This window comes from Cinclus cinclus, chromosome 1, assembly GCF_963662255.1.
Source record: "Cinclus cinclus chromosome 1, bCinCin1.1, whole genome shotgun sequence".
Lineage (NCBI taxonomy): Eukaryota > Metazoa > Chordata > Aves > Passeriformes > Cinclidae > Cinclus > Cinclus cinclus.
This window is the reverse complement of record NC_085046.1, coordinates 43,428,391-43,453,507: the sequence shown is the minus strand read 5'-3', so window position 1 is coordinate 43,453,507 and position 25,117 is coordinate 43,428,391. Positions and strand designations below refer to the sequence as shown.

Genomic DNA, 25,117 nt, shown 5'->3' with positions numbered 1-25,117 from the left:
CCCACCTACCAAAAACCAGGCCTTTCAACCCCAAAAATATCTGGAGGGGGCCTGCAGGGAAGCCAGAGAGGTACTCATCCTCAGGAACTGCAGCGATAGGACAAACTGTAATGAGAACAAATTGAAAGAGGACAAATTTAGGTTAGATATTAGGAAGAATTTTTTTTTTCCCTGCGGCAATGGTGAGGAGCAGATTGCACAAAGCGGTTGTGGATGCCCCATCTCCGGCAGTGTTCAATGCCAGGATAGGGTATAGGGTATTCAGCGGGACATGTCCCTGCCCACGGCAGGGGAGGCTGGCACTAGATGCCCTTTCCTTACCCAGGTCTCTACCAACCCGTTATCCCTCTGCCATTCCCTAAATTCCCCTCCTGCCTCCCCCTGCGGCCTCGCGCGCCCTCAGCCGAGCGCTCTCCCGCCCGCTCCCTCACGCGCGCTCCCGGCGCCCCCTGCCGGCGGAGCGCGGGCGTGCAGCCAAGCGGAGCCCCGCCCCCGCCCCGCCCCCACCAGCCGAGCCCCCGCCCCCTAAGCCCCACCCAGGCCCCGCCTCCCCGCGCAGACCCCGCCTCGCGCCTGCGCAGTGCCGGCACCGCCGCTTTCCCGCGCGGGTGAGGGGCTGCGCTGGGGCTGGGTCTGTGGGGACCGGGCTGCGCCGGGCACCCACTGTCCAGCAGGGGCCCTTCTGTGCGGGCCTCTTGGTGGGGAAAGGGCCTCTCGGTTGGGGGCCGGCCGTCCCCGCCCCTCCATCCCCGTTTGAAGTCGGTGCCGCTGAGGCCGGGCGGCGTGTGCCGGGCCTGTGCCCGGCGGGGAAAGGGACAGGGGCGAGAGGGCTTCCGGACTGCGGCGGGAATGTCAGGACGTTCACTTGGTTTTGCCTCTTAGTTGAAAGATGAGAAGTAGCGAGGAGCCGTTTTTTGTGAAGTTCATAAAGTCTTCTGGGAGTTCGCAGTATTTTTCTAAAGCTCTTGAGGTAAGTGGGTTTGGTCACCTGTGAGTTTGGTGAACTGGCGTGTGATTTCTGTGTCTAAGCTGTGCCGTGCAATGATCTGACTTACATCTGTACACCTGGAAATAAAGCTGTTTCTGTAGCAGGGGTGCTTGGTGTGTAATAAAGCTTGTCGAATAAGAGCAGTTTTGTTGGAGAATTTAATGAGATAGCTTCAATTTCAAAACCCAGTGACAAGTAGGAAAGGGACATGTAGCCTGGAAGGCCTGGGTGGTGGTCACTCATCTAAGCACAGACTTTGGAAGGGCGTTGTGCATTGTTTTACACCTTGGGAGGTTAGTGGGAGCCAAAGGCACCATATGACAGGATCAGGTCCTGAAGGCTTCTGTGCCAAATATTTAAGTCAGAATATTGTGAAGACTCAAGGGAATGAGGGAGACACCCATGAAGTGTTTTAGTCCTTTCTTCTGCCAATACCTGTTTGCATGGTACTTTTGTTGTGAGCTGTTTCAAGGATGTGCGCTTGTGTAGTTTGCACAGGATTGCCTCTTTATTAATTACTTGCTAATTAAATAAATGTTGTTGTACACATCATTTACCTGCAGTCTATAAAAGAATTCCAGTCAGAAGAACATCTCCAGATCCTTGAAGAAGAAACAGTACTCAGTATAAAAGAAAATGATAAATCACTTTACATTTGTGACCCTTTCCGAGGTGTGGGTTTCAGTCATCTCAAAAAGGTATGTCACCCAGGAGCTTACTTTGAGCTCTGTTCTTTCCTTTTTAGAAGCACTCATGTCCATACTTGCATCCTGCATGTTCTTTCCTTCACTGAATGTAGCAGTGTGAACTTCATCCTCTGTTTAGGGAAGAAGGTGACCAGCAAAGCATCATGATTATTTCCAAACATTTGGAAAAATAAACTGTATGGTTGGTTCTGATCCTGCTGGAGTCTCTGAACTGGTTCTTACTCTAATTATCTCCTGATAAACATGATTTGGTTTGATCTGCAAGGAATTGTCTAGTGGACAAGGTAGGCTAGCTGTAATTCTTTGGCCATAGGCATAACATCAGCTGCTGTTACTGAGGCTAGAAAATCTACAAGGGTTACAGAAAATCCAGAACTGAAAGTAAAACCAATACTGTCAGCTACCTGGAGGTGCTAGAGGAGAAGACAGAAGACATACCAAGGGCTCTGCCTTCCTCAGAATCCAGAGGCAAGGAAAGCTTTCCTGATGCCAATGTATGCTCTGCTTATTTTTCTTTGTGCTTTCCCTTTTACCTTATTGCAGCTTGGCTGTAGGATTGTTGGACCACAGGTAGTTCTGTACTGCATGCAGTCGCAGCGGTGTGTCCCCAGAGCCGAGTATCCCGTGTACAACATGACCATGGCTGATGTCACGGTGTCCTGTACCAGCCTGGAGAAGGACGTGAGGGTAAGGCCTTCCCAAGGATGGGTTGTTCAGCTGATTATCGTTGATATTTGCTTTCTATGGCTCATTACTAAGGCAGCGTGTACCTCAGAGCATATATCTCATTGTGCCTGTGTCTAGATCCATCAAGTCTTCTGTAGCTTGTGGACTGTGTGTGGTTTATTCGCATATTAATGCACCTTAAATATGATTGTATAAGTTTACTTTGTATTTATTCTGGTACATTTTTTCTAATACTGCCTAAAGTGTCAACCATCTGCAAAATTTTGCTCATACAGCATAATTGTCGTGTTTTTATTTAGAGTATGTATTATGTTCAGCTTATCATAAGTGCAAATAAAATGGAAATTAGTTACATTTTTATGGCTTCCATATATATCTATTTAGTATTTTTTGAACAGTTTTTAGGGGAAATCATGGACAATTGAAATCCATGGTTTTGATGTAAGGTGGACATGACTGTCACCTAGGTTCTTTTTTTCCCCTGATAATTTTCTCTTTTTTTTTTCCCATCCAGGAAGAAATTCATAAATATGTGCAAATGATGGGTGGATGTGTATACAGAGACCTCAACTTGTCCGTAACTCATCTTATAGCTGGGGAAGTTGGCAGCAAGAAATATTTGGTAGCTGCATCCCTGAAGAAACCTATTTTACTTCCGTCTTGGGTTAAGACATTGTGGGACAAGTCTCAGCAAGGGTATGAGAAAAACAAAGCTGATTTTGTTTTGGCTAATGGTAATCCTTATGTACAGATTAATTTCTTTTTTTAGTTGATTTTACTTGCAAAATAACTACTTTCTCTTTCATTCCTGCAGCATAATAAGGTACACTGATGTTAACATGGAAGACTACGCTTGTCCTGTGTTCCTTGGCTGCACAATTTGTGTCACTGGCTTAAGCAGCTCTGACAGGAAAGAAGTGCAGCGTCTCACTGCTGAGCACGGTGGGCAGTACACGGGGCAGCTCAAGATGAATGAGTGTACTCACCTCATAGTTCAAGAGCCAAAAGGTAAAACTGACAGAGTAAATGCTGTTTTCACTTCTGGAGTTGAAGTAGTGTGAATGTGTGTAAACACAGAAGCTTGAACTGCCTCTGTGTGTGCTTCAGTGTTGCTCTTACTACTTCTCTGTAGGGAATCCCTGTTGGTGGAAAGAGTAACACAGGGCACCTTTGCTTCACTGTGAAGATGTGAGAAAGAGTACAGAAGAGGAAAAAAAGACAGAGATATAGATGGTGTTTAAAGAAAGGAAAAGGGAGAATCCTAGAGGGTATAAAGAAAAGAAAAACTTCTCTTGAGAGGGCAGAAAAGGACTTAATTTGTACCATGATTGAAATTGGATTGTGGCCTGATATTTTTTTAACTGATTATTCTTTGTGCCTTCCAAATTCCCTACTAAGATAAAATGAAAGCTCCTTTTTCTTCCTCTTGGGAAGATGAAAAGATTTTAGTTATATTGTGAGAAAAAAGGAAGGATTTTCTTTTTTCCTTGATTTTCTTCTCTTTGCCTACAGTGAAATATGCTGGGACGTTTTGATGTTTTTTGTGTCCTTGAAAGCTTTAAAGCCTTTTTCCTTTTTTTTTGTTTCTTTAATGCCTTGTCATACCATGAGTTAGCCATCCATGAGATTTTTCTACTCTAACCTTAGTTACAGCATCTTATCAACAGTCAAATTTTAACATAATTTGTCCATTAAAATTAGTTATTTGAATTTCTAAATTTTCTTAATGTCCAGCCATCTTTCAGCAATTACTGTTTGATGCTTTTGTCTTTTAAAGATTGTGCTTTTTTATTTGATTTTGTTTTTGGTATTTTTGTTTACGTCTGGTAGGTCAGAAATATGAATGTGCCAAAAAGTGGAATGTGCACTGTGTATCTGTGCAGTGGTTTTCTGACAGCATCAAGAAAGGCTTCTGTCAGGATGAGGCAATGTATAAAATAGAGGCTGGATCAAAACTGAGTGATGCACCCAGTACATCAACACCTACAAATGACACCAGCAAGCCTCCTAGTAAGTAAGATATTTATATTTTAAAATGTGTTTCAGTAAGGTAGGAAACATTTGTATTGAGGAGGAGGAACTATTTTGAGGTGAGTAAGGTGCTTGCTTTTATAAACAGTGGTTTGACAGTTTGGTTTCTAGATTCAGCTTAAGCTTAAGACATAGTAGATTGCTTTTATGCACATTGAATATTCCAGCATGTGTAGACTTGAAACGTTTGGGTGATCATTAAAAAAGTAAACTTGCTTTAGGTGTACGATTGTCTGCTTGAGAACCAGTGGTGTATTATCTTTAAGTCCTACAAAAGCACAACTGTTCATACATTTGTTCATACAGTTTAAAACAAGTGTATGTAATGAGTTTAATCTCACAGCAGTCTTAGGGGTGTTTTTTATTAATATTTTTCAATTTTATTTTTCTTTATATGCTTGTTTTTATTTATTCCATGCTGATAACAGAAAAATAGTTAAAAGTATTTTGTAAGCACATGTGGTAGCCTGAAGGATACAGCCAGCTTTAATGTGCATCCACCTGATACTGACTCCTCTTAAATTAGGGTTGATTTATCTACAATAGAGTCCTGTTTAATTTTAAAAGTATTTCTACTAGGTGGCCACAAAACTGGAATAACAGCTTTGAAAACAAGTCTCATTGGCTGCTGTGTCACAGGTGCCAAGCTTTAGAAATTAAACAGAAGATGTATCAGCACTCTGTCTAGTAAGATGATGCTCAATCTATGTGTAAAGAAACTCCTTGGTTTATCAAAAGTTTTACTTACCTAGTATTTTTCATTCTTCAAACTTTACATTTCCTTATAGCAGCACAAAATCATAAGTGGCAAAGTTAGTATTTTCTTCAGCATAGAGAGCTGAGCCAAATCTAATGCCTCATTTTTATTTTATGTTTTTTTTTAAAGATCATACTCTTTCGGATGTCAGCCACATTTCCAATATCAATTTGAGTGGTGTTAATGAAACTGCATGTAGTTCAGCTATGAGCAGCAGACTGGACCCTCTTTCTGATGAGCTGGAAAACTTGGACATGAGTTCTTTTCAAGCCCCTGAAGATTTGTTAGATGGGTGTCGAGTATGTTTAACAGTGGATACTTTGAAATGTTCAGTTTTAATAGTGCAACAGCAACTATGGTGAAGCACTGGCACTTTCTGCTTGAGTAATTTGTTTCTGTGGTCAGCAGCAAGTACCTGATTTATTTACGTGCTTTTGTGTGTGTATGTGTGTGTGTCTGCATATCTGTGTGAGTTTAATTGTATTAAATATGTAGTAGAAGTATAAAAGTTTATATTCATAGGCATCTGTATTTAAACACTTGAGTGATTGGGTTCTAGAATTAGTGTGTGGGTTTGTTTGTTTTTTTTTTGTTTTCGTTTATGTTATTTCAGGGGTTCATTCCACTGGTAAATATTGAAGCTTTGCTATATTAATTTGTTAAGATAAATGGAGCTGTGTAAATGCTTAACTTTTTTGCTGCTTTTCAGAAGCTGCAGCACTACTTTCTGTGTTCTGCAGCAGTTGTAACAAATTATACCAAAACCTTCTACTTTGTTTTTTCTTGGGTGGTTTTTTTTTTTGTTTTTTTTTAACATTTTTAAGGTTCTATTTGTTGTTCTGTTCTCTTTGTAGATCTATCTCTGTGGCTTCAGTGGCAGGAAGTTGGACAAGATGAGAAGGCTTATTAATTGTGGTGGTGGCGTTCGATTTAATCAACTTAATGAAGATGTTACTCATGTCATTGTGGGGGAAAATAATGATGAGCTGAAACACTTTTTGGATGAGACAGCTCACAGGTTGTGATAACTTTATTGCTTAAGGTCTAGAAACTAGTGTAACACCTTGTTTTCTCTCTCCCACCACCTCTGTGCAGAAAATGCATCAAACTGTTTGAGTGAGTTCAGGAGAGGGCCACCAAGATGGTCAGAGGGATGGAACACCTCTCCTGTGAGGACGGGATGAGAAGATTAGGTTGAGAAGGCTTTGGGTGACCTAATTGTGGCCTTTCAGTACCTGAAGGGATTCTACAAGGGAGGTGGAGAGAAACTTTTGGCAAGGACATACAGAGACAGGACAAGGAAGAATAGCCTTAAACTGAAAGAGGGGAGGTTTAGTTTAGATATTAGAAAGAAATTCCTTACTGTGAGGGTGGTCAGGTTTCTCTGGTTGCCTAGTGAAACTGTGGTGCCCCATCCCTGTAAGTGTCCAAGGCCAGGTTGGATGGACTTTTGAGCAGTCTAGTCTAGTCCAAGGTGTCCCCTGCTCATGGCAGGGGGATTGGAACTAGATGATCTTTAAATTTCCTTCCAAACCATTGTATGGTTCTTTGGAATCACATGTTGATTTCTAAATATTAAGTACTTCTTGATTTAAATGAGAAGACTTACAGCTAGTGGTAATAAGTATGTCCACATGGCCTTTTCAGTACTGTATCTTTTGGTAGCCATGGGTGATCTCAGTGAGTAGAAAAGCAAATGTTCTTAATGGTGAAAAGAGGTGTTAATATGTATTTATTGGTACATTAAGGAGGAAGAACTTGGTAATGCAGCAGTGGAAGGTATAATTTATGTTACAGAAAATAATTATTAAATGTTCTGTTCTCAGACTGAAAGAATGGGTCTTTTAAGGGTTGTATATTTCCCAAAGCTTGTTTAGTATTAGAGTTTGTGTGTGTGTATATACTGGGTTTTTTGGTCTGAAACCTGCTGTAACGTTTGTATAACATTTTATTTTATAGGCCTTATATAGTGACAGCAAAGTGGTTGCTGGAGTCATTTGGTAAGGGTTGTCTATGTCCAGTGGAGCACTATATCCCTCTAAACTACCAACTGTTGGAGAATCCAATTTTAGAACAACCTGGAACAAAGTCAATTTTTCCCCAAAAAGCCAGTCTCTTGAAGAAAGACACTGTGAACATTATAAAGCACCAGAAAGCTGCTGAAGATGACTTCCTCTCTCAATATGTAAATAACTATTCTACACTAGGTATGTTTTAGGCTTAGCATACTGTAGAAAGTTTAACTGCTCATAATTAGCATTTGAGCTTGCAGAATAATTAAAACCTATTTGAAAACAGTACAATCCTGTAATTTCTTCATGAAGCTGTTTTGGGTTGTCTTTGATGTTCTTGTCAAACAATTATTATGCTGGGTTATTTTTTGGTTTTCTTTAACTTTTCAGATGAAGTGGAAAAACTAACATCCAGAACTTTCAGTGATGTTACTAACTCGACCGCCCAAGGAGAGAATCTACCTTCTGTCTGTAATGGGTCTTTGGCAGAGTCGTCTGCACTGGCTGAAGGAGCCTTATTTTTCAAGAAGAGATTTCTTCTTCTGGGTTTTAGTGAAGAGGATGAGTCCTGCATTGCAGACATTATAAAGGAGAATGCTGGGGAAGTTCTGCCACCACAAAGCAGAACCATTGCAGACTATGCTGTGGTACCTTTATTAGGGTGCACTGTGAAGGCAACTGTCGGTGATGTCGTCACAAATACATGGCTGGTAAGGGACTTACACTTTTTCAATTCCCAAATAAACAGGTATCTGTATTAGAAGTTTGTCTTGTCAGAATGCAGTTATTAGTAGCTTAAATATGAAGAAGATACTGGGATATTAGCTTAATTTAATTTGAAATGTGCTAAACAAAAATCTTCATTAAAGCCTTTGTATCTGTAGGGTGTCTTCTCTGTTTCACTTTGTTTTCCACAGGACACTTAAATAGGCGTTGTCATGACCCAGGCTTATGAGGTCTGACAGCATTATGTCTAAATGAACTGTAGAAAGAGCTAGTTGACTAATAATGATTCATATTTTTGTTTGTTTCATGCTTTTTATAGCTTTTTTTAAAATTTGTTGCAGAAGAGCAAGTCTTCGTAGCTTAAAAGTCAAAGAATACTAACTGTATTTGGCAAGAGTAGGCACATGGTATAGACTATCTGCTGTTAGTAACTTTGAGTATTAGGTAACTTCCTGTGAAATAAATCTCTTAAGACCCTCAGATCATGCACTGAACTGGAAACCTCCAGTTTTATGGGAACCTGTGTGGTTGGAACTTTAGTAACTGAAAAGTTCTGAATAATGCTTCAGTATGTCAAACTTGACAAAATAGATATAATCTAAAAAAGAATTTGTCTGATCCAGTGGGAAATAATTTGTCTTGGGTGTGATGATGGAAGCAGGATTGCTCTTGTTGAGTCCATAAATGCTGTTGTAGAGTTGCTGAAATCTTTTTGGCTTTGTTACTATTTGGCTTGATTTACATTTTTATGTCTTTCACCTTCTTGAAGATCACATGTGTGGAACAGCAGGCCCTTTTAGATCTCCGATCCAATCCACTTTTCACCCCAGTCCTGGTAATGGAAGGAGCTACCCCTCTGGAAGATTGTGTTCTTTCTTTTAGCCAGTTCACTGGTGCAGAGAGAGATTCCCTTGTTTATCTGGCAGGACTGCTGGGAGCCAGGTACTTCTCCTGTCACAGTTTATCTTGTTCTGAAAGAGCCATTGTGCTGCCATTATGCATTTAATTTCTTCTGTATAAATATTTGAGTTAAAGCTCTTTCGAATTCCATTTATTTACAAAACCTGGTGCTCAAGCAATGAGATAGGTCTTTCATTTTGCTCTCTTTTAAGGAAGTATGGTCAGTACTCACACAGTCCAATTTCTACCAGAAATTATTATTAACTCTTATTTCCCAGTAACTGAGTCTCAGCAGCTTTTTACTCTGTTCTTGAACAGATCAGTGAAAGTAAGGTTTTCAGATGCGGCCTTCCAAGTTGTTTTTTGGTTGTCTAGGAAGGGACCACTTCAGTACTATCTGGCTCAGCCTCACAAGACTAAACACCATTCGCTCTCCCAGCTCCTAAGAAATGGTAATGAAATTTGCTTAGAATCCAGCAAGATCTTTGAAAAACTTTTAAGAGAAACTTGTTTAGTCATGACATGGCAAAATTGTGTGTAGCTTAGAGTAAGTATCATTTGATCTGGTTTGGAGCCTGTTTGAACTAAATTCGCTGCTGATGAGTTCTCAATCCTGGCATCTTTTTGCAAGATTTTGTCCTTGCTGATAAGAGAAAAACTCTAATATGAAGGAAACTGGTTTTCATTTGAAAATTATGCTTGTTGACTCTGGAAGAGAAGCAAGCTTGTTCCATTAATCTGCTGAAGAATGTTATGCCCAGTGTATGATTTTAAAATGAGATGTTGCTGGAGGATTGTTGGAGTATGAAAAATACTGTTTTCAATATTGGTAGAAGCAAAACTGTAGCATTGCTGTGTAATAGAAGCATTACTGTGTAACATTTTTGTTGTTGTTTTGGGGGTTTGTGGAGGTCTTTTAGGGGGTACTTTTGGGTTTTTTTCTTGTCTGCAGGTTAGGCTGTAAAATGCAAAGTGAGTTACCTTAAATATCTACTTTTATTGGTTCTTTTTCTATTGTGAGAATACAATTTATAATAGTATAAACGTGCCGTAGATTAATGTTGTTTATGACTAAATGAATGTTTTATCAATCTGACTGTAGAGTCCAAGAATTCTTTGTGCGGAAAGCCAGTGCCAAAAAGGGAATGTTTGCCAGCACCCATCTTGTAGTGAGAGAACCAAACGGCTCCAAGTATGAAGCTGCAAAGAAATGGAATTTGCCAGCAGTCACTGTGGCTTGGCTTTTGCAGTCTGCGAGGATGGGAAAGAGAGCAGATGAAAGCAAGTTCTTGGTTGAAAATGCAGAGGCTGAAGGTTGGTTCTTAGCAAGTTAGGGGATATGACTGTGTCATTGCACTGTTTGTTCACCATAAAGAAGGCAGGTGTGATGAATTTTTCTTTCTAGTATCTTCAAAATATTAGAGCTAAAGGATATTTTTCCAAATATTAAGATAGATTTGTAGAATGGTTTGGTTTTGAAGGGATGTTAAAGATCATCTAGTTCCAACTCTTTGCCATGGACAGGGACACTTTCCATTAGACCAGGTTGTACATTCTACAATACTTTTTCCTGCTGTTGAGTTATGATTACAGAAGTGATGTGTGTTTGCTACAAATCTGGTGGAATTAGTGGGGTCATGTGGTTTTCATTCAGTTGGGATTCAAGCTCAGTGTCTCAACTTTGTCCTTTTTGACATGTATGCTGCTGTGTAGCTTTCATTGGAATTGATAAGAGATCCATCTTAGGACTTCAGACTTGTTAGTCTGCAATGATTTGATACCCCTTTCTTCAGTTCTTCATGGTTGTTGTTTAAGATTGTGTGGGGTCTATGTTCAAATTAAAAACCAGTTTGCTTGTTTATATTTTGTTTCTTTTATAGACACAGAGAGTTTCATTACTCAGCTTAGCAAGACACCAGCAACTGTTAAATCTCCTGATTCGGAGCAGCCTACTCCTCTTCTTGAAGTTGGGAAAAAAGGAGCTGTGACCCCCCTTGATATCAAAAGGTTCCAGAGTAAAGCTTTCCAAGCTGTCATCTCTCATCATACTGGGAAGACAACTCCTGTTGCACAAGGGGGACCACTCCAGAAAGAACCATCTTTAAATCTTGACACACCATCAAAGTTTCTTTCTGAAGACAAGTTGTTCAAGCCTTCTTTTGATGTAAAGGTGATTTTTGCAGACTTTTTTGTCTGTTTGGCCAGTACTGTTGAAAATGTGCATAAACTTAAAACAGCACAGAAACCTGTGCTTTTACCCATTTTCATGCTTTTCACATACAGACTTTCCCTTTTGAAGAAAGTCAGGAGAACTGTCTCCTTTATTTATATAGTTTAGTTAATGGCCTAAAGTGGACTAAATTCATTGAATAATAAGTGCTGCAATGTCCTTAGCAAAGCTTTTTTGTGCTTATTGCATCATATAGTTGTGTGGCCTACACCTCAGACAGTATCCAGTCTGTCTTCTTTGCATCTAAAGACTGATAAATATGACAAGGGACCTTAAAATTGCTCCGGGTATTTGGAAACAAGTGTTTGCGTTTTCTGATGAAATGCTACTTTGATGGCATGTTTTAATGTAGTAGCTTTAAAGCAAATACAAATCTATTATTGCAAGCTGAAAAATGCATGGGGTTATGGGTTCAGTGTCTTATTCTGAAGGCTACAGTAGGCTAGAAAAGGCAGCAAAAAACCTCCCCTGACAGTTAGAGAGTGTAGAAATACAGCTGGAGAGCACAGTTCAGAGCACTGATCAACTCATGACTGAAGTTCATGTACTAACTTTGGTAGACCACAAGCCCTGGCAACCTGAAACAGAACCCTGAATGGAGAAGCTAAAGGTGTGCTTTGTTTAAGATAAATGATGCAAGACTGTACATGACTATGCTGGTCTGTACAGGTCAGTGCAGAGCTTTGATTAAGTAATGTTACTTAGAAACACCAATCTTGTGGTTGTACTATTTTTAGCTGTTGAAAAGGTATGTATATTGATGTGTGAAATAAAAAAATCAGCTTCATGCTTGCATCAAATGGGGGTCTCAAATCTTCGTTATGCAAGTGGAGGTCCTGTCTCTTAGTTGATCACTATCTGCACTGGAAGAGCTCCTGAATGACTCAGGTGTGCTTTGGAAGGCTTCAGATTTGTTTTTAATTTTCCAGGCCTTAACTGAAAGATCAGTGCATTGAATTCCTGTAGAGTTGTTAGGCTTTCTGGGAGATTGTTTGTGGGTTGTCTGTTCTTTTGTGGGGTGGTTTTCTGTTTTATTTTTTAATCCCTCTGCCCACAATAGGACAAAACATGCTGCAAACATAGAAGAATCCAGTGTTCTTTTTAACTAGTTCTGCTTCATGAAGTGAAGGCTCTGATAATTTTCAAAAGGAAGATATTCTATGCCAAAATTTCTCTTTCTATATAAAAAAAGGACGGTGTGAAATGATATTTTAAAGGTGCAGATAGAATTACATACTCATATGCAACTCTTGTGGGGCAAGATGCAAGTACATTAAAGTAGTTGGTTGGGGGTAGGAATACCTGGGTCAGGTCACTGGCTTTTCCACTGAGGGGCATTTCTCAGTGATGGCACTGAACAGAGAGATTAATAAACTGTTTTCTTCTTGTTTTGCTTCTGCAGACTCTAAGATTGGGTTTGCCTTGTACAGCTTTTGTGCAGTGGTACTACAGTCATACTTGATAGCTGTTCCTCTAGTTTGGTCTCTTGGTTTAGGAGCAAGAAGTATTTGTAAAAGTTGCACTTGAATGAAAATTATGTAAGGTGTTCATGAAAGTTAATTGTTTTTTTTTTTTTTTTTTTTTTTTTTGGTAGGATGCTCTGGAAGCTCTGGAAACTCCTAAAGGTCCTGAGCAAAGAACCAGGAAACTGAGCACACCTCTCTCTGAAGTTATCGGCAGAAACTTGAAAGTGGCACTGGCAAGCAGCACAATGCATACAGCAGCTCTTACTGCCAGCCCTCAGTTGGCTGCTGCACAGCCAGAAGTGGTAGGAAATTTGGGGGTTTAGTTGCTGGAGTATAGGTTTAACTAAGAAAAAGCTTTATCTTGTGTGATTTCAGTTTCAAAGGAATTTGTGAATTGTTATTTGTGATCTATTGGAATACAAATTCATATGTTTGTGTTCTTCAATGACAGTTAAAGGAATGTAAAATAGAGTAATTTCCTCATGGAAGGCCAAGAATTTTAAAACCTTTTTCTACTGTCTGCACTACTGTCTTGAATATTAAGCAGTTGCTAAGTAACATGGCATATAAATATGTACCAATTTAGACTCTGTAGCATTGGAATGAGATACCACAGTTAAATTCTCAGGTTCCAGCTGAACAGGGTTAGATATTTTGTCTTTGACTATAGTTCAGAGTCCTTTATTAATGCATGTGTCTTCTTTTCCTGCCTTCCTCTGTGCTTAGTAGGAGAAGACAAGTGAGAGGAAACAAGTTGTAGGAGAAAGGGATGATTTATGTATTGCTTGCCATGTTAGTGCACTGTTTACAGTTGAGGAGGGGGAGAAAGCTAATGACGTGTAGAAAGGGAATGCTGCTACATCTTGTTTTGTAGCTCCTTAATCTTACTTCTCTCCCTCCTCTACAGTGAAATACTTCAGTAGCATCAGGTTTGATAATTCCTTAATTTCAGTGTTCAGCCCATGATGAAAGAAGTAGAGTATGTTCTAGGGAGAGGGGCTGAATCTTCTGGCGTTCCTAGTGCGTGATAATAATGCTGAGTTTTGAGCATGGGTAGGGGAGCATCAGAAATAGAGGAAGTGTGTTTATCTTACCTTTGTTGTCACTATATATTTTACTACATGCTTCACTAAGTACTAAAGTACTTCTGTTACTGATACAGAAGCCTTCCAATTGTGACTCTCCTGTTTTTATCCCTGCTGCTTGACCAGGAAGAAGAGCCCAAGCCTCTAGCTGATGCTGTTATATATGTTAGTAAAAAACTTAGTAAGAGGCAAAGGGAGCTGAATGCAGTAGCAGCTTCTCTTGGAGCAGACTACAGGTATCAGCCAATACAGTGGCTTCTAAGCTTTTGCACTGATATGATTTCTAATAACTTTGAGCCTTTGCATCCTAATATGCTTTTTTGCTACAGCTAAACATTAGTTTTCACCATCTTAAACAACATTACAAGTTATCCATTTGTAATGTGAAATAAGGCCGTTTTTCTCTGCCACATCCCTAATCCCTGTGTTCTTTGTAAATCCATCTCAGAAAGACCTTCCAGAAGTCTTTTTGAATTGCGGGGGGGGTGGGGTGGGGAGGTGGGAGGTGGTTTCTCCTTTGGCTTGAAGAAGTTTAGCTTTTGGATGGTTTAACATTTGCTTTATATTTTACATTCTGAATCTAATGTGAATTAGTGTATGTTTCTCCCTGGCTCAAAACAAATTATGTTCTAGATTGTAAGCATGACTAAGTCAGTGCTCTTAGAACAGCTTAGGAAAAACAGGTTGTCATGAAGAGAAACTACAAACTTAACATTTTTGATTTAAGACAGAATTCTGCTTCCACTAAATCTGATTTTTGTGTTTTGTTACTGACTTTTATGTAAGTGTTATTATTTATGGTGTGAAGAAAGTTACATTTATGTTTGGTGGTACCTTAGAAATGCTGTAGATACTTGGATTAGGTAGCAAATACTTGTTTTTATGAGTTTAAAAATTAACAGGCCTCATTTTTGTTTATTTTGATGTTCAAGGATCAGTATTTCATTTGTAGTTCAATCTGACAACAAAAGAGAAAGCTCTTATTCTGGATCACAGATTCTTTTCAGAAACTGTTTTAAAATTCCGCTTAAATAAAAGCAAAACAAAGCATAAAGCAAAACCCCTACTTTCTATATGTTTATCCCATTTAGCTTTATTTTCTTAAGGAATGCTTTCCAAACATGTTGAAGTTGTGCTGTCATGAAACTGAATGCTGTCTTTTCTGGCAGAGAAAGTGGGCTCAATGTTTATTGGGCCATAACAAAATAAGCAGAACTATTTTAACTTGAAGAAGAGACAGGACAACTTCTGAGCTGGATTTGTGATACTTTTTGATAGAAATTCCATCTTCAGGTTGTGTTTTGTTCTCTTTTCCAGATGGTGCTTTGATGAAACAGTAACACACTTCATCTACAAGGGAGGACAGAATGATAACAATAAGGAGTACAAATCTGTTAAAGAACGGGGTATACATATTGTTTCAGAACATTGGCTTTTAGAGGTATAAAGCTTGTTTTATTCCCTATTTAAAAATAAAGGGAAATGGAGGCTTAAATCCAATTATGTTAAATTTATTTATTTATTTTTGGCAGTGGATTTTCTGTATGCATTTGCACTAAACATATATAAGGAGCAATGTTTTGTATCCGGCTTTGAATTAATAAATTGAGTGATCCTTTTCACTAATGTACATTTACCTTGTTTCTCCATAAGGAGAAAATAAATTCTCTTCCACTCTAAACTGCTACATTTTTCGTAGAATGGCAACCACGCTTTTCCCCCTTGTGTGAAGTATGTCTTTTGACAGTGTTTTTATTATATTTGCGTTTAGGTGTGAAGTTTCTTTTATCTCAGTCAGTTCCTCATCTTTCTCTTATTAACTGATGTTATTACAGAGTGCCCGAGAATGTAAACGGCTTCCTGAATCTCTCTTTCCTCACACTTACAATCCCAAAATGAGCTTGGATATCAGTGCAGTGCAAGACATCAGGCTCTCATCCTCTTCCAGTAAACCTGTTTCAATCGGAAAACCAGCAGAAGAAAATGAGGTATGGTGTGTGATAGGAATGTGTGTTCTCTGAAGTGATTTGAATTCAGTAAATAGTTATATTATAATAATAAAAACATTGGTACTAATTCAGCAATGTCCTGAAACAGGTTTAGCTAATGGTTAAGAGTAACTGATGCAGATGTTCCTTGAGGTTTTTCTGCATTTGTAATATTAATCTTCTAGGGTGATGGAGGAAAACACAGGCATTTCAGGATTTGCTTTCCAGATTTGAAAAGATAGATGTCTTTTCTTTTAGGTAGTGAGGTCCAAGGTGTGAACTTGCTTAAGCATACATTAAGACTGCAGAATAGGAGTTGTCACCCGTGCTACTGTTCAATGTTCTACTGTTACTGCAGTAGCACAAAGGTTATATTTACTGTCAGGCAAGATTAATGATCTTCAGAATTTATACAGGTGTCACACATGGTTAAAAAGATAAAAAAAATCCCTGATGTTTGAGAAATCTACCTATCTTCATTGGTTTTAGATTATTCCAGTGCATGAAAATGGTGACGAAGATGACATTACTACTGATGAAATAAAGAAAACAGTCAATGTAGGGGAAGAACAAATTGTAGCAAGTGAATCCAAAGGAGGTAAATGTAAATCACTGTTTTCAGAATATTTATGGACTATCAAACTATCAATATGAGTCTTTGCTATTAGTATGAGTCTTTGCATTTCCAGGTGCTGAATCCTAAGATCTGGAAACTTTAGGTATCATATTAATATCCTGGTAAAGTACAGCTAGCTTTTATTGTTGCTGGATGTCAGGAAAGAGTTTTCCTCTCTATTTTAAAGATCTTGACAGCCTACAAGAAAATCATGATCATTCATTGGAAGATACTTAATTGCCATTTCTTTGGTTTTAAAACACTGAAGTTCATCCTTAATGTGACAGGGTTTTGTTTTGGAGTATATGTTATGTAAATAAATGTGTTCTGGAAGAATTGTGGATCTAAGTTAGATTGTGTGAGGAGATTCAGAAGTGAACTGAATGGAGATCTTTCCTTTTGTCTAAGAGTAGGTGACTTAGGGCTTATGTTGTTTTCCTAGATATTCTTACCCAAGTACTTTTTAATGTATAGTCTTTGTCCTGGTCGGGGAGGGAGGTTGACTGGAATTTCAGTTTTCATTGAAACAATGAGCAGTTGTTCACTTTTTGCTTGTTACAGTGTAAGAGTTGTGATATTATGAGTTTTGTTTCTTCTCTCTAAGTTTTAACCCAAGCACTAGAAATGAGGGAGAACTTCCAAAGGCAGCTACAGGAGCTCATGTCTGCCACGTCACTAGTGAAACCACAAGGGCAAAGAGGATCCCTTTCCAGGGGCAGTTTTGATGGTTCTCCAGCCACTCCTGATAGTGCACGGTCTGTGCGCAATGGCCGCAGTAGGGTCTTGGAAGCTCTAAGGTATGCATTTGTATTTTATGTACTTCCTTGCATATATTTAGACATTCATTGAAATTTGAGTAGGTCTCCAGAGTTTTCAGATGTGTTGTCTGTTTCTGCTGATGTGCTTGAGTTGCTTCTTCTGCAATTCAGAATCTTTAACTGGTTGTGCTCGGTAAAGTCAGAATGTTCTTAATCCCCAGGGTGTTTTTTTGTTTTTTTTTTTTTTTTTTTTTTTTTTTTTTGGTTTTTTGTTTTTTTTTTTTTTTTTTTGTGGTGCTGGGTTTTTTTTTTTTTTAGCAGAATAGTATGATTGGTTTTAATGTTCAGGTTTTCAACTGGCTTCTTTCTCTCCAGAATCTTTAGTGTTCTTACAGATTTTGAAGAAAGCGTATATGAATGCTTACACAGGTCATAAGGAAATAGTCAGCATTACTGCAAAGCACCTCTGTGAATGTTTCTTCTTTTTTATTTTTCTTTTGTCTCCAAATGGAGAATAGGATTTGAACTCCATCAACACTGGTGTGCAGTAAGACAGTAATGGAACCTTTGCAAAATTATTCAGTTAGCTTGGTACTTACTTGCCAGTAAGTAGGCTTAGTAAAGAGTAAGGTACGCTGATTTTATAATAACTTATTCATATGCACATAATAAAAATATCTACTGGTATTTTGGGTGCCCATTTTCAGCGATGCTGACACTTAGATTCATAAAGCCAGGGTTCTAGAATAGCTTTTATACTGAAATTTTCCTCTTTCCTAGCTATAATTTCTAATAATGAGGTCACTTGGCTGCTGCAATTGATGTGATCGTTAACACATTGCCTTCTAGAATGGAAGTCTTCTGTAAAATCAGTCTGTAAGGTATTGGTGGTTTTTCCCTTAGGCAGTCCCGCCAGGCACTGGCAGATACAAACACAGAGCCATCCCAGAGTGAGCAGATAATTTGGGATGATCCTACTGCAAGGGAAGAGAGAGCAAGACTTGTCAGCAACCTTCAGTGGCCTAATAGTCCTTCTCAGTACCTTGAGCAAGGTCAGAGTAACACCAATAAGAATGTGGATGAGTCTGCCCTCACAGGATCTGTACCTGATGCAGAGATGGCTGGTATAGGTAAAATTACAAAAGCAATATCCTTGTTCTGTGCAATAGCATCCATTTGGTCTTTGGGACTTTTAAAATACAGTAGTATTTGAGTTCTACTTACAAAAATGTGAGCATTGTTGGCATTTCTCAAATGCCAAAAATACAATGTCACATTTTTGAACTCTGTTATGTATTGCTGTTCGTTAAAGAGAAGCTTTCCCATTTATCTGTGGTCAAACAAAGGCAGCGCTTGTCTAAAAATAAATGGCTGTGGCTCCAAAAAAAGCCAACAACTTGAAAGACTTCATAAAATTTTCCAAGTTGTTTTGATTTTTTTTTTTTTTTTTTGGTTTTTGTTTTTTTGAACCACAGCTGGTTTCCAGGTAACCCTTCAGTAAGTATAGTGGAATTCAATACCATAAGAAAAATCTTTTCCTTTGTAGTGATATTTATAGGTGAGATATTATTTCTTTCTCTCTCTCTCTCTCTATATATATACACACACTATATATATAGGAGATATTTATAGGTGAAAATTGGGGTACAAGTTTTATTCACAGACCCAAAAAAACAAGATGTGTCAAGTTGCTGATGGACATGCTTGGGTCAGGATTCAGCAAAGATAAATTATTTATGTTCCCTGTCCTTGAATTCTAAAGTCTTTTGCTAGGACTAAGGAAGCAACATAACTTTTCTGCCAAAACCAAATGTTTTTTCATCTGTTTTGCTTTCTTTCTCTTCTGAGATAGTGGAATCCTTGTTTTCTCTCTCCCTGCTGCCACCAACTCCTTCCTTCAATCTACTTGTAGAATTTCTGTGGCAGCAGTCTTCCTGAAAACTGACTATCCTAGAGGATGTTGAAGAAAATGAGATCATTCCATTCAGCTGATTTTTGGTTCAATCAAATCAGTGCAATTTAGCAAAAGAAATCGGGTCATTTGTGGTTTTCAGGTGTTTTTTTAAAAGCAAGTCATTCAGGGATGTGATTGCAATATTGCTGTTGGTGGTTAGTGGTATAAAGAGCATCTTTATGAAAGGCAGGTGAAATATAAATGTACATGTTGTAGCAGCAATTGTGGGAACTTCTTATTTTTATTATATCTTTTACTTTATACATAGTTATGTTCTGCCAAAGGCAAGTCACACAACACCACTTCACTTTCGCAGCTGTTCCTGAGGCTGGGGATGGAGATGTGATTGAAAGTTTAAAGAATCCCATATGTAGAGATCCTGAAACACCAATTAAGGATAACTTGATCCCTACTCCACAGGCCCCCAGCATTGCTTTCCCCCTGGCTAACCCTCCTGTGGCACCAGAGCCCAAAGAAAAGGTTTGTCAAATGGAAAAATACTTAAAATGATTTGTGTTCTGAAAGATGCAGTAATATTTCAAGAAATGTTGAATTTGATGATAAATATAAAATGTGCAGATCTGCATTTAAAATCTTGAGGTGGGTTACTTTTGTGCAGTTCTAGTCTCTTTTTTTTATTCTTTTTAATACTCCCCCTTCCTTTGAGATTTTTGAACAAATAATATTTCCAAAAAAAAAAAAAGCCCATTTGTTTAGACAAATAAAGCTTTTTGTCTCATTAGTGCTGGAATGCTAAGGCAGGCTTTGGAGTGAAGAATTACTATGTGTACTACTTGGAACTCCTCCAGCCATGTTAGGATGATGGAAAAAAATGTAGGCCTTTGTTTCTTTGGTGCTATCTGGAATTTTATGTTTAGGTACAAATGGGAAATTATTTTTCTGTCAAAACCTGGTTTAAAATTCTATTTTATTGTAAACTTGGAAAGGGAAATGAGCTTATAGTCTCACCTGCAGTATGTCATTTGATACTCAAAGTTTCAGCAGCTCTGTGTCTTCAGAAGAATAATGTGTCATGTTAGTGGAAAGGCCCTCAAAGAAAACAGTATTCCAACTTGATAGAACGTGAATGAATGAGGCAGTGTGATAGTTCAGTGGTGATTTCTTCATGTATTCAACCTGGCATTCCATGGATATGAATGAAGGATTACTTATTATGACAAATTAGTTCAGCTGTGCCCTGAAGAAAGGGGGCACCAGGAGGATGTTCAAGCAGGAGCCTAAGGATCATTTGATAAGATCCAAGCTTTTCGTCAAGTGACCGACAAGTTTGGTTCTGCTTTTCCCAGCTAAAAGAAAACTTAATATATAAATAACCTAGAATATTTGGCAGAGAAATAGTTAGCTGTCAACTTAATTGTTCTGTCATAGTTTCAAAATCTGTTACTGTATTTGTAGATTTTTACTGAAGATGAGAAGGCTCATGAAGAAACAGAAAAACTCCGTAAATTTCAGCTGTCCTCTCTTAATCCTCAAGAAAGAATTGATTACTGCCATCTGATTGAGGAATTAGGTACCAGATATTTGTGAAATGCAAAGAATAGTATGTGTCTGTATGTGTCTGCTCAGCTGTGGCTTGTTGGGGATAAGAAAGGGCTTCTGTTAGTGACTTATCAGATTTGAGGTCTCAAATTCATGGCTTTCTGTGCTTGTAAGCAATTCTTTGAATATAGTACTGTTATTATGCGAGCAATCAGCTTTGCCATAAAATAGCAATGGTTTTGTTTTCTGATGGTTTTCTTTTAGCTGTCTACACAACAGCCTCATTCTTTACTGTTGGGAGTGCCCAGGATGGGCTCTCTTCTGGTGTCTCTCATTCCTGTCTGTGTTGCTGTGGCTTTTTATGGAGCCACTCTTTCCTGACTGCTTCTCCCTCCCTAGCAGCTTCTGCCCATGTCATTTCAATGATAATAATGTCGGTGTAAATGAAGCTTAGATAATTTGAATCCAATGCATTCCTCATTTTAAGGTGGAATAGTACTTGAGAAACAGTACTTTGATCCAAGTTGCACACACATTGTTGTGGGACATCCTCTTCGGAATGAAAAATTCTTGGCTTCAATGGCTGCTGGAAAGTGGGTGCTTCATCGTTCCTACCTGGAGGCGTGTAGAGCAGCTGGCTGCTTTGTTCAGGCATGTGACCCTATCCCTAGGACATAAGTGCATTTTATTTTTTTGCATTTATTTTTGTTTTGCACTACTAGGAAAAGACAACTTCTCAAAACCAATTGCTAGTTTAGGGTGCCCAAGCCATGGGAGTTTTAGAGAATCCAAAATCTGAGTTTTTGACCAGCTTTGTCTGAAAACTAGTCCTTCACCAAACTCCTGGTAGAAGATAAATGAAATACCTGTGCTTTTTATAATTGCTTCTTAAAATTGAGTCTTTGAGTGACTTTGGGTACATTCTCATTGTTACCAGCTAAATTTACATGGCTCCTGTTAAACCAGGAATAAAATCTTGATTCTTTCAATAAATTAACACATATTATTTTAAAATAATTTGATTTTATAATCATGTGCATAAATATTTTTGAACTATACCTTTTCTGATGCCTTCCTAACGTAATTTTGCAGTTCTCCTGGGTCATACAGTTCTTTTACATTAACCAGGATAACTTTAAAGTAATGCCTGTAAGACTGCTTTATATCCTTATGTATTAAAATTGACTTGAATTGTTTTGGAAGACACTGCAGAAATATAGTCAGTGGTATCCAGTGCAGTGAGTTGCTTTGTCCTGCTGTTGAATTCTGTTGCACATGTAACTGCAAGAGGAATCAGGTTGTGTACAGAAAACACTAGTTAATTTAGATAAACATTTGCAGTTAAGAGCCATATCTCTAATTTTACCTAGAGCTCTTTAGCTATATATATGGATTTTATCTAGCCAGGAGCGAGATGGGATTTGTTTCAAGGTTTTTTATTTTCTGTTTGGTGTGGGTTTTTAAAATCTAATTTTCTGCTGGTAAAGTTGGCCAGACTGCTTTGTAATTCAAGCTTATGGTTGTTTCAGGAAGAAGACTATGAGTGGGGAAGTAACTCTGTACTTAATGTTTTGTCTGGAATCAATGTAAACCAGAAGAAACTAGCACTGGCAGCCATGAGGTGGAGGAAAAAAATTCACAAAGGGAGGCAAGAAACAGGTGTTGTTGAGGTATATAGATACTCCTGTAATGTAAGCTATATAATGTGGATGGACAGGACAGGGATTGTGACCAAGAAACTAAAAACTTCACTGTCAGGTGAAGGTAACATGTCTTGTTACCAAGAACAGAATGTCTTGGCTTAATATATTCCAGTTAAGTAGTTTTGTTTTTAAAAAAAGTTTATGTGATGGTATATTAAAAAGTCTCCTCTGAACCAGTGTTCATGTTTTGCAAGGCTGGAATGTGGCTACTTACATATGTAAATGTCCCTCAGGTGTTCTTCAGAGCTCTGACTGGAGAGCTAACCTAACTCAGTTCTGCTAGGAAACCAAAACTGGTTACTGGTTTCATAGTCTTTCACTGAGATTTTTGGAAGCGAGACTTGAACTCCCCAAAGCCTTTCAGCTCCTCTCAGGTCAGGCACTGCAGTTGAGGATTCATTGAAAGGTGAATTATCCTTTCAATTATGTCAGGAAAAATCTGGTGTGTGTTTTACAGTAACCATTTTGAAAGGAATGCTTGTAACAAATCCTCTGTGCCCTTTGCCACCTGGAAATCACACTGAGTGTTTGTAGGAGGCAACCAGTTGGTCCTCTATGCTGTTACTGTAACCAAGTGCATGCTGGGGAACAGGGGAAAATGTTTCCAAGTAACTGGGGGGTTTTAAAGATAAATTTCTTGCAGTGTCTGGTGTTTTGGAAAGCATAGTGTCCTTTCCTAGAGAGGGCTGGTTGGCAAGCTGCGGATTATGGCCTAGTAGCTGTCTGGTCTGGATTTTTTTTTTTGGCATGCATAGTTAAAGGCAAAACTAGGTAATTGCAAGTCTTCATCTGACGGATATTCTCGAAAGGGATAAATTACAGACCTATTAAATCTTTGTACTTTTTTAGTACCAGCATTCTCTTGACAGAATTATCATTTATCTAGGGAGCTTTCAGTGGTTGGAAGGTGATCCTGAATGTTGATCAAACCAAGGAAGCAGGATTCAGGCGCCTTCTTCAGTCAGGAGGAGCAAAAGTATGTAGTTGTTGAAAAAAATAATGAAATACATGCATGTTTGTTTAATTATTTTTTTTTTTATTTCCGTTTAACTCTGTGCTGGGCATTTTTCATGTGCATAAAAGGTCTCAATGAACAAAATTTGCTTACGCGGGGTAGTTGAGACATGGTCAAAGGGTGGGAGGAAAAAGCTTTGTCATCTTCACTTTGCCAAGTGGTCAGGCAGAGCAGCTTTTCTGAGGTTACACAAGTCAGTACTGCTGGTGGGAATTGATAGAATTTCTGTGCTGTGTTCTCATGGGAAGGATCACCCTTTTGGACAGGTATGCAATGGTGCAGAATGCAGCTGTAAATGGTATTTGATTTCCCACTGGTTTCTGTTAGTTTGATGAGTGAAATTAAAGGTCATGAACTGCATTTGTCTTGGGGAAGAAACACAACTAAACTTTCCTGGGTCGTGTTTTGTCTCTAGGTGTTTTCTGGCCATTCTGTGTCTCTCTTTAAAGAAGCAACTCACCTCTTTGCTGACTTCAGTAAGCTGAAGCCAGATGACTCCAGGGTTAACGTGGCAGAGGCAGCAGCCCAGGGAGTGAACTGCCTCAAACCTGAGTACATCGCTGACTACCTCATCCAGGTGGGCATACCCAGGGCTTCCCACCTGCCACACTCCCCAGCCCCCTGCAGGGGACAGCTGCTCTACCAGTCAGGCCTCCTTTGCCATGAATTGTGGCCACAAAGTGCCTGTGCTGAGGGCTTTGATCTGAGACCTCAGATTTATGCTCTGACATGACTTGTTCTGGTTGCTGACAGTGGGATCTCTTACAGGGTAGGGAGCTGCTCACAAAACGTATTTAAAATGTAGGCGTGTAATGTTTGTTTTGTATTTTCAGGTTTAGGCAACGAATGAGCTGTTTCTATTCTCTCAGAAGCTGCTCTTCTTGAGCTGACCCACTCTTTTTTCTTTCTTTACTGAAGGATCCACCTCCCCCTATGGAGTCTTACAGCCTACCAGAAGCTGAGTCCTGCCTTCAGAATAACTCGGATCTTGGAACTGGATTATCCCAGAAAAGAAAAGCACTGGGAGAAATGAGCCGAGTCAAGCGATCCAGAATACACTAAAGCATATTCTCTGATCTTAATTTGTACATTTTAAAATATTTATATTTTCTCATTCTTTCCCAAAAAATTAAAAGCTTTGAGTTTCACTTCTAACTTGTCCTGAGATGCTTTGGATACCAGTAGCATCTAAAACTATGGCAAGAATTCACCCAAAACATACTTCAACATGTCCAAACTATCCCATCACTAGACTAGTGATTTTGTCTGTGGACACAGTTGTTAAGAAATAATTTGTAAATTGCTTATCTTCTCTCTCTGTGTTGTGGGGGAAAATACCAAATGATGAGAATTCCAATGCATTTTCCATGCAGAAATGGACTTAGATTTTTACATTATTTTTTCATATTTTGGTATTTTTTATTGGAAGGGAGGAGGGAAACTGGACAAAAAGAACTGGCTTGTAAATTTTTGTTCTAATAGAGGCTGTAATAAATTATAGATGGCAGGTGCTGCCATCCTATGTGCTAATGCATCTGCTCAGCAACTGTAGAAGCAATTCTGTTACCCAAGAGGTGAAATTTGTCTTGACCATGTTCCCTGTTTGAGTCTGTAACAGGAACCAGGGCCAGACAAAGACTTCAGTTTCTGGCAGCTGGAAATGTTCTTAGTCAGACAACCACAATATTTGACAATGTCTTTGACCTTTTCAGTAACAGTGGGGTCTGGGTTTGTATTTACTAAACTTCATGTAAGTGAGCGCACTGTGTTAGTCCGGGCAAAAGTGTTCCCATGGAACCTGAAGAGCTGTATTTAAGCAGCTGAAATTACTACAGCCTGTCTGAACAGAAAAGCACAGCATCCAGGTGCACAGGACTAGCAGAGTTGTCTGGAAAAATATGTAACACTGAAGTCTATTTAATTTACCTCTTTTTTGTTTTGAAGACCAGGGCCTATTTTATGTTTATTTTATAGCTGCAGAATACTGTTTTCTA

The 25,117-nt window shown here is 38.9% G+C and overlaps 1 protein-coding gene across 1 annotated transcript; it reads left to right on the top strand.

Moving 5' to 3' along the window:
* The first annotated feature begins 758 nt into the window (after positions 1–758).
* On the top strand, positions 759–24,246 carry TOPBP1 (DNA topoisomerase II binding protein 1). The gene is made up of 27 exons (XM_062509403.1): positions 759–970; positions 1,552–1,686; positions 2,239–2,382; positions 2,897–3,078; positions 3,197–3,390; positions 4,213–4,392; positions 5,300–5,469; positions 6,025–6,188; positions 7,130–7,377; positions 7,579–7,892; positions 8,678–8,850; positions 9,911–10,122; positions 10,695–10,978; positions 12,633–12,806; positions 13,716–13,825; positions 14,907–15,030; positions 15,425–15,577; positions 16,067–16,175; positions 16,798–16,990; positions 17,855–18,081; positions 19,222–19,385; positions 20,322–20,436; positions 20,893–21,056; positions 21,935–22,075; positions 22,995–23,084; positions 23,539–23,700; positions 24,042–24,246. Exons 1-27 carry the CDS (start codon positions 890–892, stop codon positions 24,183–24,185), a joined length of 4,551 nt encoding a protein of 1,516 aa, XP_062365387.1. The 5' UTR covers positions 759–889; the 3' UTR covers positions 24,186–24,246.
* Positions 24,247–25,117: the final 871 nt, after the last annotated feature.